We start from the raw sequence: 15,540 nt of genomic DNA, 5'->3' as shown, positions 1-15,540 counted from the left end.
TAAAGGGTGAGTAATATTAATACTTCTGTTACCCTGAAGGATGAGTAATATTAATACTTCTGTCACCCTAAAGGGTGAGTAATATTAATACTTCTGTCACCCTAAAGGGTGAGTAATATTAATACTTCTGTCACCCTAAAGGGTGAGTAATATTAATACTTCTGTCACCCTAAAGGGGGAATAATATTAATACTTTTGGCACCCTAAAGGGGAAATAATATTGATGGTTCTGTACTGCTAATGGGTGAATAATATTAATGGTTATATGACCATAAAGGGTGAGAAATATGAATATTTCTATAATCCTAAAGGGTGAGTAATATTGAGAGTCAAGTTCAAGATTCAAGAGAGTTTATTGTCATGTGTCCCTGATAGGACAATGAAATTCTTGCTTTGCTCCAGCACAACAGAACATAGTAGGCATGAATACAGAACAGATCAGTGTGTCCATATACCATGATATAAATATATACACACATGAATAAATAAACTGATAAAAGTGGAAATAACAGATAATGGGCTATTAATATTCAGAGTTTTGTCCGAGCCAGGTTTAAGAACCTGATGGCTGAGGGGAAGTAGCTATTCCTGAACCTGGTTGTTGCAGTCTTCAGGCTCCTGTACCTTCTACCTGAAGGTAGCGGGGAGATGAGTGTGTGGCCAGGATGGTGTGGGTCCTTGATGATGCTGCCAGCCTTTTTGAGGCAGCGACTGCGATAGATCCCCTCGATGGAAGGGAGGTCCGAGCCGATGATGGACTGGGCAGTGTTTACTACTTTTTGCAGTCTTTTCCTCTCCAGGGCGCTCAAGTTGTCACGATGCAACCGGCCGTGTACAAATTCGACCTTCTTCGTGAATAGAAACATTCTATGTTTAAAACACTGATCTTTCTTGGCTAATGTCCTGGGTTAATTCACTGGTTAATTCTCAGCAATCACTAAAGTGGCCTGATAGCTGCGTAAACAGTGTTTCATCTGTAAATGGTAAACTTAAAGTCGTTGTACTGAGTGAACATGTTTCACCTGTACATGGTAAATTCAAAGAGCAAAAATCTGAAGAGTGAAAATTAAAAAAAAATGTAAAGAATTTATTGTGTGAACATGTTTTAGTTGCACACAGTATATTTAAAGTCACGATATTGGACAACAGGGACACGACGTGGGGGGAGAACAAAGGGTGGACCTGGCACGGGGGTACGTTGTAATTTTGTCAGTGCCCTTTAGGTGGCGACTATTTGTATACCTTGTGTACGTCAGCAAAGAATTTCACCGTGACTTTGTCACACATGACAATAAAGTATTTATTCATTCATTCATTGATAAAGTCATGATATTGAGTGAACATGTTTGGCCTATACCCACTCTATCACAGGGTCCCTGATCGGCTGGTGAAGAGGATCACATGGCAGACACTGCAGGCTGTCAACTTCTGCCATAAACACAATGTGAGTACCACTCACCCTGTCCACAGGAGCCTCTTCCTGCACTGCTTCTCCAGGGAACCACACCACTCATTCACTTTCCCAATGCTTAGTTTAGAGATACAGCGTGGAAACAGGCCCTTCGGCCCACCGAGTCCACCCCCACCAGCGATCCCCATACATTAACACTATCCTGCACACACTAGGGGACAATTTACATTTATACCGAGGCAACTCACCTACAAATCTGCACGTCTTTGGAGTGTGGGAGGAAACAGAAATCTCGGAGAAAACCCACCCAGGTCACGGGGAGAACGTGCAAACTCCGTACAGACAGCACCCGTAGTCGGGATTGAACCCGGGTCTCTGGCACTGGAAGAGCTGTAAGGCAGCGAGTCTGGGGACGATCAGCCATGATCACAATGAATGGTGGTGCTGGCTCCAAGGGCCGAATGGCCTCCTCCTGCACCTATTGTCTACGTTTCTATGTTTCTTCCCCATCCCGGGCTCATTTGCTGGAATATTATTTTAGTTTAGTTTATTATCGAGGTACAGTGAAAAGCTGTTTTGTTGCGTGCTATCCAGTCCATGAAAAAACTGTACATGATCACAATCAAGCTTTCCATAGTGTACAGATAGAGACTAAACGGAATAATATTTAGTGCAAGATAAAGTCCTATTAAAGATAGTGCAAATATCTCCAATGGGGTAAATGAGAGGTTGTGACTCAGTTGCCTCATAACAGCTGGGAAGAAACTGTCCCTGAATCTGGAGGTGTGCGTTTTCATACCTTTTGCCTGATGGGAGAGGGGAGAAGTGTGAGTGACCGGGTTGAAACTGCTCCTTGATGATGCTGCTGGCCTTGCCGAGGCAGCGTGAAGTGTAGAAGGAGTCGATGGAGGGGAGGTTTGTTTGCGTGATGGTCTGGGCTGCGTCCACAATACTTGGTGTCTCACTTCGAGATGATAATGTTCTGTGAATTTTGCTAAATTAAAGATTAAAGGGGTGGCACGGTGGCGCAGCGGTAGAGTTGCTGCCTCACAGCGCTAGTGTCCCGGGTTCGATCCTGACTACGGGTGCTGTCTGTACGGAGTTTGTACCTTCTCCCTGTGACCTGCGTGGGTTTCCCCCGGGTGCTCCGGTTTCCTCCCACATTCCAAAGACGTACAGGTTTGCAGGTTCATTGGCTTGGTGTACTATTGTAAACATTGTCCCAAGTTTGTGTAGTGTGTGTGTGTGGATCGCTGGTCAGCATGGACTCAGTGGGCCGAAGGGCCTGTTTTTGCACCGTATCTCTACACTAAACTAAACTAAAGATGTTGCATACATTTGAATTGTTTATAGTGGTGGTATTAAATATTATTGTTTAAAATTAATATATATTGTCTATGTTACAGACAAAATTAATATATTTTATCAAAGGTGATAAATGTTATCCAAAACATAATAGCATGCAAAAAGGTTAATATATACAGTCTTTTTGTAAAACTGATGAGAGCCAGAGAGCTGGGCAGCACAGAAACAGGCCCTTTGGCCCATCTGCCCATGTCGAGCAAGTTGGCATATTGGGCTAGTCACATTTTCCTGCATTTGGCCCATATCCTTATTCATGTAATATGATCCTATGCTAGGAGTGTGGTATTACCACATGTTGTATTCTACTGGTTTACAATTCCTGTTGCACTCATTTGATTTTGACAATGTAACAATTTGTCATCAGTGAAGGATTGATCACAGCACCAGTATCGGCATCAGAATTTCCCAATCACATGTATCAAACAATATCAAGGAATTTCTCCCGGTTGCTGGATACTTTAACTCCCTCTACCATTCCCACACTGACCTTTCTGTCCTGGGCCTCCTCCATTGTCAGAATGAGGCCCAGCGCAAATTGGAGGAACGGCACCTCATATTTTGCTTGGGCAGCTTACACCCCAGCGCTTAGAATATTGACTTCTCTAACTTCAAGCAACCCTTGCTTTCCCTCTCTCTCCATCTCTCTTGTTGAGTCTCATTGTCTTTAACTAATTTTCACATAGACCACAGCTGACAATGGCCAGTTTCCTTTATCACTGTTACTTTTTTGCAAATCTTTAATTCATTTGTTCCATATCTCTCTACATCACCGAGTATATCTTGTTTCCCTTTCCCCTGACTCTCAGTCTGAAGAAGGGTCTTGACCCGAAACGTCACCCATTCCTTCTCTCCAGAGATGCTGCCTGACCCGCTGAGTTACTCCAGCTTTTTGTGTCTTCAATACCATTCCACGCCTTGGTATAATGTTAATTTTCATGCTTTTACCTAGAATCCTTGCGATAATCAGTTATTTGAGTATTTATTTGTTTTTCCAGTGCATACACAGAGATGTCAAACCAGAAAATATCTTGATCACTAAAGATCGCGTCATTAAGCTGTGTGATTTTGGTTTTGCCAGGATACTGAGTAAGTAAAATACATTTTGTTTATCGGGTATTTACTGCTGGGGCAAATATCTTGTATTGAAGAAGGGTCTCGACCAGAAACGCCACCTATTCCTTTCTCCAGAGATGCTGCCTGACCCGCTGAGTCACTCCAGTTTTTTGTGTCTATATCCTGTAAAAACCAAAGATCTTAGAGCGGAGCAAGATGGTTCACTCCGCGAAAAAGCCGTAGTAGGTGATGGGTAATCTTCAGCGCCATTCCCGTAACCCCACGCGCACACACACGCACACACACACACACACACACACACGCACACGCACACGCACACGCACACGCACACACACACACACCCCCACACACACACACACACACACTAACACACACACACACACACACACACACACACACACACACACACACACTAACACACACACACACACACACTCTAACACACACACACACACACACACCCACACACACACGCACACCCCCACACACACGCGCACACACACACACACACACTAACACACACACACACACACACCCACACCCACACACACACACACACACACACACACACACACACACACACACACACACACACACACACACACACACACACACACACACACACACACACACACACACACACACACACACACACACACACACACACACACACACACACACACACACACACACACACACACATATGCCTTTATGGGTGCATACAAGCAGTTGTGAACAATGGGATTAGATGAATTACAGAGTGCAAGTTTAACACAAAAATTAATTCAAATACAGGACATGAGCCATTTAAAATGAAAATTTAAAAAACATTTAAAACATTTAAAAACACACAAACTGTTCCCCCGCCACGCTGATTACACTGCGAGCGGCATAACTGAAGTCGGGTCGGGGTTACTGAAATGGCGGAAGTTACACTCCGTTGCGTACTACATGTCAGTCCATTGGATTTTGCAGGAGTGGACCATCTTGCAGGAGTGGACCATCTCTAAGATCTTTGGTTAAAAACTGACATGCTTGTTAAATAGACTCAGGAAACTGGGTGACATGAGTGTAGTGTGTGTAAAACTGGGGATAACAATTTTACTACATAGAACATAGAACAACACAGCACCAGGATGTGCCCGACAATGTCTGTCCTCAACATGATGCCTAGACCATCTCGTATCTACCTGCACCTGATCCACATGTCCCCATCCCCTACATCTCCATGTGACCAACCAAAGGTCTCTTCAACACCACTATCATTCCTGCCTCCACCACCAACCCCGGCAGCTCGTTACAGGCCTCCGCCACTCCCTATGTAAAATAAAAACTTGCCCCGCATATCTCCTTTAATCTTTGCCTCTCTCACCTTAAAGCTATGCATTCAAGTATTTTATTTTTCCAGACTAGGTTCACAATTCACAACTAGTTGTAAGTGTAAAATGGCAGCTTACACCTCAGCGGTATGGATATTGACATCTCTAACTTCAAGTAACCCTCTCTCCACCCCTCCACCACCCTAGTTTCACTGACCCACTGATTAATTTTACTGACTGTATGCCACGTTGTCATTTCCCTCTCAGCCAACAATGAACCATCTACATTTCCTTGATTTTCTGCTTTGATCTGTCATTTTCACGCCTTATCCTTCCACATCTCTGGTTTCCCTCTCCCCTGACTCTCAGTCCGAAGAAGGCTCTCCACCTGAAACGTCCCCCATTCCTTCTCTCCAGGGATGCTGCCTGTCCCGCTGAGTTACTCCAGCGTTTTGTGTCTATGTTGGGGTTGGATGTTGCTGTCAGTGGCAAGGAAGAGACCTCATGCAAAGTGTCTCAAAGATGGACACAAAATGCTGGAGTAACTCAGCAGGACAGGCAGCATCTCTGGAGGACATGGATAGGTGACGTTTCGGGTCGGGACCCTTCTTCAGTCTTGATGGAAAGTGTCCCGCAGGTTTAGTGAGTTCCCTCGTGCTGACGTCCCTGGTTCTGCTCCTGCTCAGACACAACGCCTTCTACAGGGAACCTCCAGCACTTTGTGAATGTCAGTAGTTTGTTACTAAACATTTTTTAAGGCATGTCCTTTTGCCATTGAAGATAGTTGTGTGTTTTGAGGGCTAATGCTGAGGGTTTATAGACAATAGACAATAGGTGCAGGAGTAGGCCATTCGGTCCTTCGAGCCAGCACCACCATTCAATGTGATCATGGCTGATCATCCCCAATCAGTACCCCGTTCCTGCCTTCTCCCCATATCCCCTGACTCCGCTATCTTCAAGAGCCCTATCTAACTCTCTCTTGAATGCATCCGGAGAACCGGCCTCCACCGCCCTCTGAGGCAGAGAATTCCACAGACTCACAACTCTCTGTGAGAAAAGTGTTTCCTCATCTCCGTTCTAAATGGCTTACGCCTTATTCTTAAACTGTGGCCCCTGGTTCTGGACTCCCCCAACATCGGGAACATGTTTCCTGCCTCTAGCGTGTCCAAACCCTTAACGATCTTACATGTTTCAATAAGATGCCCTCTCATCCTTCTAAATACCAGAGTGTACAAGCCCAGCCGCTCCATTCCCTCAGCACACGACAGTCCCGCCATCCCGGGAATTAACCTGGTGAACCTACGTTGCACTCCCTCAATAGCAAGAATGTCCTTCCTCAAATTAGGGGACCAAAACTGCACACAATAGTCCAGGTGTGGTCTCATTAGGGCTCTGTACAACTGCAGAAGGACCTCTTTGCTCCTATATTCGATTTCTCTTCTTATAAAGGCCAACATGCCATTCGCTTTCTTCACTGCCTGCTGTACCTGCATGCTTACTTTCATAGACTGATGTACAAGGACCCCCAGATCCCGTTGTACTTCCCCTTTTCCCAACTTGACGCCATTTAGATAGTTATCTGCCTTCCCGTTTTTGCTACCAAAGTGGATAACCTCACATTTATCCGCATTAAACTTCACCTGCCATGCATCTGCCCACTCCCCCAACCTGTCCAAGTCACCCTTCATTCTCATAGCATCCTCCTCGCAGTTCACACTGCCACCATTGAATTAACCTTGTAAACCTACGCTCTACTCCCTCAATAGGAAGAATGTCCTTCCTCAAGTTAGGGGACCAACACTGTGTGTGGGCAGTAGCTGAGAGGTGTGGTGTTGGTTTGTGTGTTGCAGCGGGCCCGGGGGATTATTACACGGACTATGTGGCCACGCGGTGGTACCGTGCCCCCGAGCTACTGGTGGGGGACACTCAGTACGGGCCGCCGGTCGACATCTGGGCCATCGGATGCCTCTTCGCAGAGCTCTTGTGTGGAGCTCCCCTCTGGCCAGGGAAGTCCGACGTCGACCAGCTCTACCTAATACGCAAAACACTGGGTGAGTACTGGAACACACAGAGGGGAGAAACACACCCTGTCCGTGCCAACCACAATGCCCAGGTTTAGAGATAAACAGGCCCTTCGGCCCACCCTGTCCGCACCGACCAGCGATCCCCGCACATTAACACCATCCTACACAGACACTAGGGACAATTTACATTCACACCAAGCCAATTAACCTACAAACCTGTACGTCTTTGGAGTTTGGGAAGAAACTGAAGATCTCGGAGAAAACCCACGCAGGTCACGGGGAGAACGTACAAACTCCGTACAGACAGCACCCGTAGTCGGGATTGAACCCGGGTCTCTGGCGCTGTGAGGCAGCAACTCTACCGCTGCGCCACTGATCAGTTGAACTAATCCCCTCTGCCTGCACGTGATCCATATCCCTCCATTAACCTTTTACCCAGTATCGAGAACCAGAGGATGTAGGTTTAACGTGAGATGGGAAAGATTGAATGGGAACCTGAGGGGCAAATGTTTCACTTGGAGGTCGGTGGGTGTACGGAACAAGCTGCCGGAGGAGGTAGTGGGTTCTGTAACGATATTTAAAAGACATTTGTCCAGGTACCAGGATAGGAAAGGTTGAGGGGCAGATGGGCCAAATATAGTGCAGATGGAACATGTTGATCATCGTGGACAAGTTGGGCTGAAGGACCTGTTTCTGTGCTATATGACTCTATCAATGTGCCTATCTAAAAGCATCTGAAATGCCACTATCGTATGTACCTCCACCACCACCCCTGGCAGCATATTCCGAGCACCCACGTACCCCTCACATCTCCTTTAATCTTTGACCCCCTCACCTGAAAGCTGCAATATGTCCTCTGGGGAAAAAAGTTCTGCCTGTTCACATTATCTATGCTTCTCATAGTTGTATCTACATCAATCAGGTCTCCCCTTAACCTCCAACACCTCAGAGGAAGTAATCCAAGGATATTCAACCTCTCCTTGTAGATAATACCCTCCAATCTCGGCAGCATTCTGGTAAATCACTCCTGCACCTTCTGGGGGCGACTAACACGGCACATCGTTCAAAAGTGCGTGCATTGTGTTTAGAAATCTGAGGATCATAATACTATTCATAAGTTCACAAGTGCTATGAGTAGAATGAGGCCATTCAGCCCATCAAGTCTACTCCGCCATTCAATCATGGCAGATCTATCTACCTTCTTGAAAGTAGACGACCAGCCGTGATCGCAATGAATGGCGGTGCTGGCTCGAAGGGTCGAATGGCCTCCTCTTGCACCTATTTTCTATGTTTCTATAGACTCCAGTTATCAAATTAGTAAAGTTACCAAAAAATGTTTAGTTGTGTTAGCTTAAATAAACCTGTGTTAACCAATTCCTACCATTGGAGTTATTGAGTTTAAGAAAGAACTGCAGATGCTGGAAAATCGAAGGTGCTGAAGAAACTCAGCAGGTGCAGCAGCATCTATGGAGCGAAGGAATTAGGCAACGTTTCGGTACAAAATATTGCCCATTTCCTTCGCTCCTTAGATGCTGCTGCAGCCGCTGATTTTCTCCAGCACCTTTGTCTACATTGGAGTTATTGACATCAGCTACGAACGTTTAGGTAAATTTACTGTGTTGAAACCTTGTTTTCCATGAATTACCTTTCCAGAGAGTTGATGGGTTGATCTACCATGGGTTTGCACACAACATCGATCTGTGATTACAGAGGCATTGTACGGGACCTGGTGAATATATTCCCCCAGTGCTAGTGTACCTGGATGCCACCTTAAGGCTACAGATATACGGGTAGAGTTGCTGCCTTACAGCGCCAGAGACACGGGTTCGATCCTGGCTACCAGTGCTTACATGTCCGTTCTCCCCGTGACCTGCGCGGGTTTTCTCTCAAGAACTTCAGCTTCCTCCCACATTCCAAAGACGTTGTTAATGTGCGGGGAACGCTGGTCAGTGCGGACTCGATGGGCCGAAGGGTCTGTTTCCGCACTGTGAGTCTAAACTAAACTAAAGTCTGAAGAAGGGTTTCGGCCCGAAACGTCGTCTATTTCCTTCGCTCCATAGATGCTGCTGCACCCACTGAGTTTCTCCAGCAATTTTGTGTACCTTCAATCTTCCAGCATCTGCAGTTCCTTCTTAAACTCTTTAAAACTAAGAAATATTCACTTTGCATTCTTGAGCTGCACACACAACTTAGACTTTAATTTGAGTCTAAATCTGAAGAATATACACTCACGTGTTCTGTCTACACGTGGAAACTGGAACAGTTATATGTCACCGTTATCTACTTTGATGATTTCCATTATTTCGTGTGAAGTCATACATCCTGTGAAACACGTCATGCAATATATTTAATCTCAATCCGATGATTACTTTTGCGTGTTCCCTGCCCGCAGGTGATTTGATTCCACGACATCAGCAAGTCTTCAGCTCCAACCAGTTCTTCAGTGGAGTGAGCATACCCGTGCCAGAGAACTTGGTACAGTACTGTTTAATCTCACACCGTATCGCGGGGGGGGGGGGAGGTGGTGTTTAATGGGTCACACTCTGAGCGATGGGGTCAGAGGCTTTGGTTTATTTAACGGCGTGGCAAGTGGAATCGGTAGTAAAGAAAGCAAACTCAATGCTGGCATTTATTTCAAGAGGGCCTGTATACAAAAACAGGGATGTAATGTTGAGGCTCTATAAGGTGCTGGTCAGGCCGCATTTGGAATATTGTGAGCAGCTTTGGGCACCATATCTGAGGAAGGATGTGCCGGCTCTGGAGAGGGTCCAGAGGAGGTTAACAAGAATGATCCCAGGAATGAGTGGGTTAACCTATGATGAGCGTTTGTCGGCACTGGGCCTGTACTCGCTGGAGTTTAGAAGAATGAGGGGGGACCTCATTGAAACATACAGAATAGTGAAAGGCTTGGACAATAGACAATAGGTGCAGGAGTCGGCCATTTGGCCCTTCGAGACAGCACCGCCATTCACTGTGATCATCCACAATCAGTATCCCATTCCTGCCTTCTCTCCATATCCCTTGACTCCGCTATCTTTAAGAATAGAGTGGATGTGGAGAGGATGTTTCCACTAGTGGGAGAGTCTAGGACTAGTCGTAGCCTCAGTATTAAAGGACGTTCTTTTAGGAAGGAGATGACAGGGAAATGTCTTTAGTCAGAGGGTGGTGAATCTGTGCAATTCATAGCCACAGAAGGCTGTGGAGGCCATGTCAGTGGATATTTTTATGGCAGAGATAGATTCTTGATTAGTACAGGTGTCAGAGGTAATGACGTGTTCATTAGATGTGGTTATGGTCCAGTCTGTGAGCTTGGTTCACAGTGGAACACAGACTCTTCCAGCCCGCAACAGTGGCAGGTGGCTGGCGACTCTGTGAACCGCGAGAGAAACTGGTTACAGGGGACTCCACCCCAGGTCCCCGATGTAGAGGGGGAAGGTAGGCCGCTCCTGTGGAGCTCAGCCACCAGTCTGGCACTCACACCAGAGTCCCCAACTTCCAGCGGCTGCCAGCAATCCCCACCACATCCCCGCACAATAGCGGGAAAACTGGAAGCGGGAATCTCACCAGGTTTGTTGAGAACACCACACTTGCAGCAGGAATTTCAATTCTCACCATTGAAATTATCTAAACTATTTAATCCCTTAAGCAAAAATGTGTAGGAAGGAACTGCAGATGCTAGTTTAAACCAAAGACAGAGACAAATAGCTGGAATAACTCAGCGGGTCAGGCAACATCTCTGGAGAGAAGGAATAGGTGACGTTTCGAGTCGTGACCCTTCTTAAGACTGAAGAAAGGTCTCGACCTGAAACGTCATCCATTCCTTTTCTTCAGAGATGCTGCCTGACCCGCTGAGTTACTTGAATGTCCGAAAAAGGGTCCTGACCCCAAATGTCACCTGTCCATGTTCTCCAGAGATACTGCCTGACCTGTTGAGTTACTCCAGCACTGTGTCTTCTTTGGTAACCTGGCATCTGCAGTTCCTCGTGTCTCCAATTTTTTTTGTTGCATTGTTGAGGTTTTGAACAATTACAAATATTAAAGCAAAATTCAATTGTTTGCACGGCATGTGATTGTAATTCAACTTTGTTTTTTGTACAGGAAACTTTGGAAATGACGTTTGAAAATATTTCACAAAGTGCTCTTGGATTAATGAAGGTGAGCTCTGTGGCATCGATGTTAGTTTAGTTTATTGCCACGTGCACCAAGGTCGTGAGAAGCTTTTGTTGTGTGCAAACCAGTCAGCAGAAAGACAAAACATGTTTGCAATAGAGCCATTCACAGTGTACAGATATTTGATAAGGAAATAACATTTAGCGCAAGGTAATACCATTAAAGATCAAAGATAGTCCGAGGGTCTTCAATGAGGTAGATGGTAGCAAAGATCCGATAGCGAGCAAGATAGATCACTCGACGAAAAAGTCGTAGTACGGTCATGGGCAGATTCATGGGTCATTTTCGGCCCCATTTCCGTAACCGGCTTCCGTCTCCGCACCAAAGATCCCGTAGCGGAGTAAAGATACTAGTGCGGAGACGGAAGCCGGTTATGGAAACATCCTCGTAAAAATAAAAGTTCTTTGGTAAAAATCTTCTCCTCATTTTCAGAATTATAATTTATTAACACGAACTGTTCCCCCGCAACGTTGATTACACTGCGAGTCGGGTCGGGTTACTGAAATGGATGAAAAAAAGGCCCACGTTGCGTACTACACCTCAGCCCATTGCATTTAGAAGGAGTGGTCTATCTTGCTCTGATATAGGATCTTTGGATAGTAGTTCAGCACTGCTCTCTGGTTGAGGTAGGATGGGTAGGTTCAGTTGCCTGATAACAGCTGGGAAGAAACTGTCCCTGAATCTGGAGGTGTGCATTTTCACACTTCTATACCTTTTGTACAATTGGAGAGGGGAGAAGAGGGAGTGGCCAGGGTGCGACTGGGCCTTGATTAGGCTGCTGGCCTTGCCGAGGCAGCGCGAGGTATAAATGGAGTCAATGGAAGGGAGGTTGGTTTGTGTGATGGTCTGGGCGGCAATGGTCCACAATTCGCTGCAATGTTGGAACACAGGAGGGCTACAAAGGAAGAATAGTTATGCATGAAATAATGATGGTATTCCTTCCCAGCGAGACCTGGGTGTCATGGTACACCAGTCATTGAAAGTAGGCATGCAGGTGCAGCAGGCAGTGAAGAAAGCGAATGGTATGTTAGCTTTCATAGCAAAAGGATTTGAGTATTGGAGCAGGGAGGTTCTACTGCAGTTGTACAGGGTCTTGGTGAGACCACACCTGGAGTATTGCGTACAGTTTTGGTCTCCAAATCTGAGGTAGGACATTATTGCCATAGAGGGAGTGCAGAGACGGTTCACCAGACTGATTCTTGGGATGTCAGGACTGTCTTATGAAGAAAGACTGGATAGACTTGGTTTATACTCTCTAGAATTTAGGAGATTGAGAGGGGATCTTATAGAAACTTACTAAATTCTTAAGGGGTTGGACAGGCTAGATGCAGGAAGATTGCTCCCGATGTTGGGGAAGTCCAGGACAAGGGGTCACAGCTTAAGGATAAGGGGGAAATCCTTTAAAACCGAGATGAGAAGAACTTTTTTCACACAGAGAGTGGTGAATCTCTGGAACTCTCTGCCGCAGAGGGTAGTTGAGGCCAGTTCATTGGCTATATTTAAGAGGGAGTTAGATGTGGCCCTTGTGGCTAAGGGGATCAGAGGGTATGGAGAGAAGGCAGGTACGGGATACTGAGTTGGATGATCAGCCATGATCATATTGAATGGCGGTGCAGGCTCGAAGGGCCGAATGGCCTACTCCTGCACCTAATTTCTATGTTTCTATGTTTCCCAGTATGGTTTTAACTGCTGACTCTCACACCATGGGTATTTATATTATGAGAACAAGTAATCGGTTATAAATGCAGTTCGTAGTTGGTTCTGCTATGGCAGTCTTTAGAATATAAGATTTAAAGGGACAATTCCCGAAGATTCGAGAAAGGCAAGACCCAAGCAATAGGGTTAAAAGTTTAAACTGAGATGAAAATGGAACGGGAGCGTTTGGGGTGCTGGCATGTATGGAGTTTGACCGTTTTCCCCCCGTGACCATGTGGGTTTTCTCCGGGTGTTCCAGCTCCCTCCCACATTCCAAAGACGGCCGGTTTGTAGGTTAATTGGTTTTGGTAAAGATTGTAAATTGTCGCTAGTGTGTGGGATAGTACTAGTGTACAGGGTGATCGCTGGTCGGTGTGGACCAGGTGGGTCGAAGGGCCTGTTTCCACCCTGTATCTCTAAACTAGACTAAAAATGGCAAAATGTTGACGGGAGAGGGCAAGTGTGATAAGTATTTAAAACAGTGACCACACCTGGAGTACTGAGCGCAGTTCTGGAGGACCAGCTACAGAAAGTTGGAAAAGGGTGTAGAAGGGACTCACCAGGAAGCTACCTGGGCTTGCGACCCTGAATTAGGGGGAGAGGTTAGGTAGGCTGGGGCTTTTCCTTTGGAGCATAGGAGGCTGAGGGGTGACCTTAGTGAGGTGCACAAGACCACAAAGGGCTTGGATAAAGTGAATGCTCAAAGTCTTTTTCCCAGGCTAGAAGATTCTCGAGGACGGTCTTTAAGGTGAGAGGGGAGGTATTTACGAGGGAACTCGGGGGGGTGCAACCTTTTCACTCAGAAGGTGGTCTGTATCTGGCATGAGCTGCTGGAGAAAGAAAAAGAGTTTTTAAAAAAAGACCCTGAGGTCCCTCTTAAATCTCTCCCCTCTCTCAAGTCAAGTCAAGTCAAGTTTATTTGTCACATACACATACGAGATGTGCAGTGAAATGAAAGTGGCAATGCTCGCGGACTTTTGTGCAAAAGCCAAACAACAAAACAACCAAACAAATTATAAACACAATCACAACGCACATATTCTCTCACCTTAAGACTGTGCCCACTAGTTTTAGAATCCTCTACCCTGGGATAAAGACTGTGAACATTCACGTTATCCATGCCCCTCGTGAGCTTGGTAGACAAAAATGCTGGAGAAACTCAGCGGGTGAGGCAGCATCCATGGAGCGAAGGAAATAGGCGACGTCTCGGGTCGAAACCCTAAAAAGTACTGGTGTTCCTACCGAGAGCGACACAGCAGAAAAGAGGAAACTGTGGAACATCCCAGCACGTTGACCCTATTGTGGAGGGAGAACTCGGGGAAACACGGAACTAGTGTGAACGGGTGATCGATGGTCGCAGGTGGGCCTGTTTCCAATCGATCCCAACATTTGTTTTAAAACAAAATCTGCACACTTTTCCTTTTGTGCGCAGAGCTGTTTGTACATGGATCCCGCTGACCGACTGAACTGCGAGCAGTTGCTGGACCTCCCTTACTTCAACAGCTATCGCAAGGAAATGGAGACGGGCCGGCAGAGACCTACCAGGCGACGTGGGCGACCACAGCACAGAAATGTGCCCTCGGTAAGTGAGATAGATGCACAGCCAAATTCATGCTGCCCTTCACAACACATGGCCATTCAAAATGTGGACACTCATTTACTGAAGCGCTTTCACATGCTGCACTCTACATGGTCAAGAGTGTTTTATTGTCTTGAGTCCCAGATAGAATTATGACGTCCATACTTACAGCAGCACAACACAATATGTAAACATAGTACACTGTAAACCAAAGATCCTATAGCGAGCAAGATAGATCACTCGACGAAAAAGACGTAGTACGGTCATGGGCAGATTCATGGGTAATTTTCGGCCCCATTTCCGTAACCGGCTTCCGTCTCCGCACCAAAGATCCCGTAGCGGAGCAAAGATACTAGTGCGGAGACGGAAGCCGGTTACGGAAACATCCTCGTAAAAATAAAAGTTCTTTGGTAAAATCTTCTCCTCATTTTCAGAATTATAATTTATTAACACAAACTGTTCCCCCGCAACGTTGATTACACTGCGAGTCGGGTCGGGTCGGGTTACTGAAATGGATGAAAAAAAGGCCCACGTTTCGCTCCGTTGCGTACTACACGACAGCCCATTGCATTTAACAGGAGTGGTCTATCTTGCTCTGCTAAAGGATCTTTGCTGTAAACTATATTAAACAAGGAAAAAAAATCAGTGTGTGCGTGTGTGAATACTCACACACACACATATATATATATGCACACGCAAACAATAATAGGCTATGTAGTTCAGAGCTTATTGGAGGTTGCAGTGTTTAATAGTCTGATGACTGTAGGGAAGAAGCTGTCCCTGAACCTGGATGTCAGTTTCTGGCTCCTGTACCTTCTTCCCGATGACAGGGGTTGGCGTGGCCAAGCCAGGAACCAATATTCCACCATCAACTCTGTCACGCCAACTGAAGTTGTCAATATA

At 46.1% G+C, this 15,540-nt stretch overlaps 1 protein-coding gene across 1 annotated transcript in view; it reads left to right on the top strand.

The window, feature by feature from the left end:
- The window catches only part of cdkl1 (cyclin-dependent kinase-like 1 (CDC2-related kinase)), a 40,924-nt gene that overhangs the window by 19,110 nt on the left and 6,274 nt on the right, over window positions 1–15,540 (top strand). The window contains exons 3-8 of the mRNA XM_055641100.1: window positions 1,372–1,444; window positions 3,772–3,862; window positions 7,020–7,220; window positions 9,586–9,668; window positions 11,292–11,348; window positions 14,491–14,640. Of these exons, the coding sequence (XP_055497075.1) occupies window positions 1,372–1,444; window positions 3,772–3,862; window positions 7,020–7,220; window positions 9,586–9,668; window positions 11,292–11,348; window positions 14,491–14,640 (655 nt within the window). The remainder of the gene's footprint in view (window positions 1–1,371; window positions 1,445–3,771; window positions 3,863–7,019; window positions 7,221–9,585; window positions 9,669–11,291; window positions 11,349–14,490; window positions 14,641–15,540) is intronic.

This window comes from Leucoraja erinacea, chromosome 9, assembly GCF_028641065.1.
Source record: "Leucoraja erinacea ecotype New England chromosome 9, Leri_hhj_1, whole genome shotgun sequence".
Lineage (NCBI taxonomy): Eukaryota > Metazoa > Chordata > Chondrichthyes > Rajiformes > Rajidae > Leucoraja > Leucoraja erinaceus.
The sequence above is the reverse complement of the archived record's forward strand: the minus strand, read 5'-3'. Positions and strand labels throughout refer to the sequence as shown.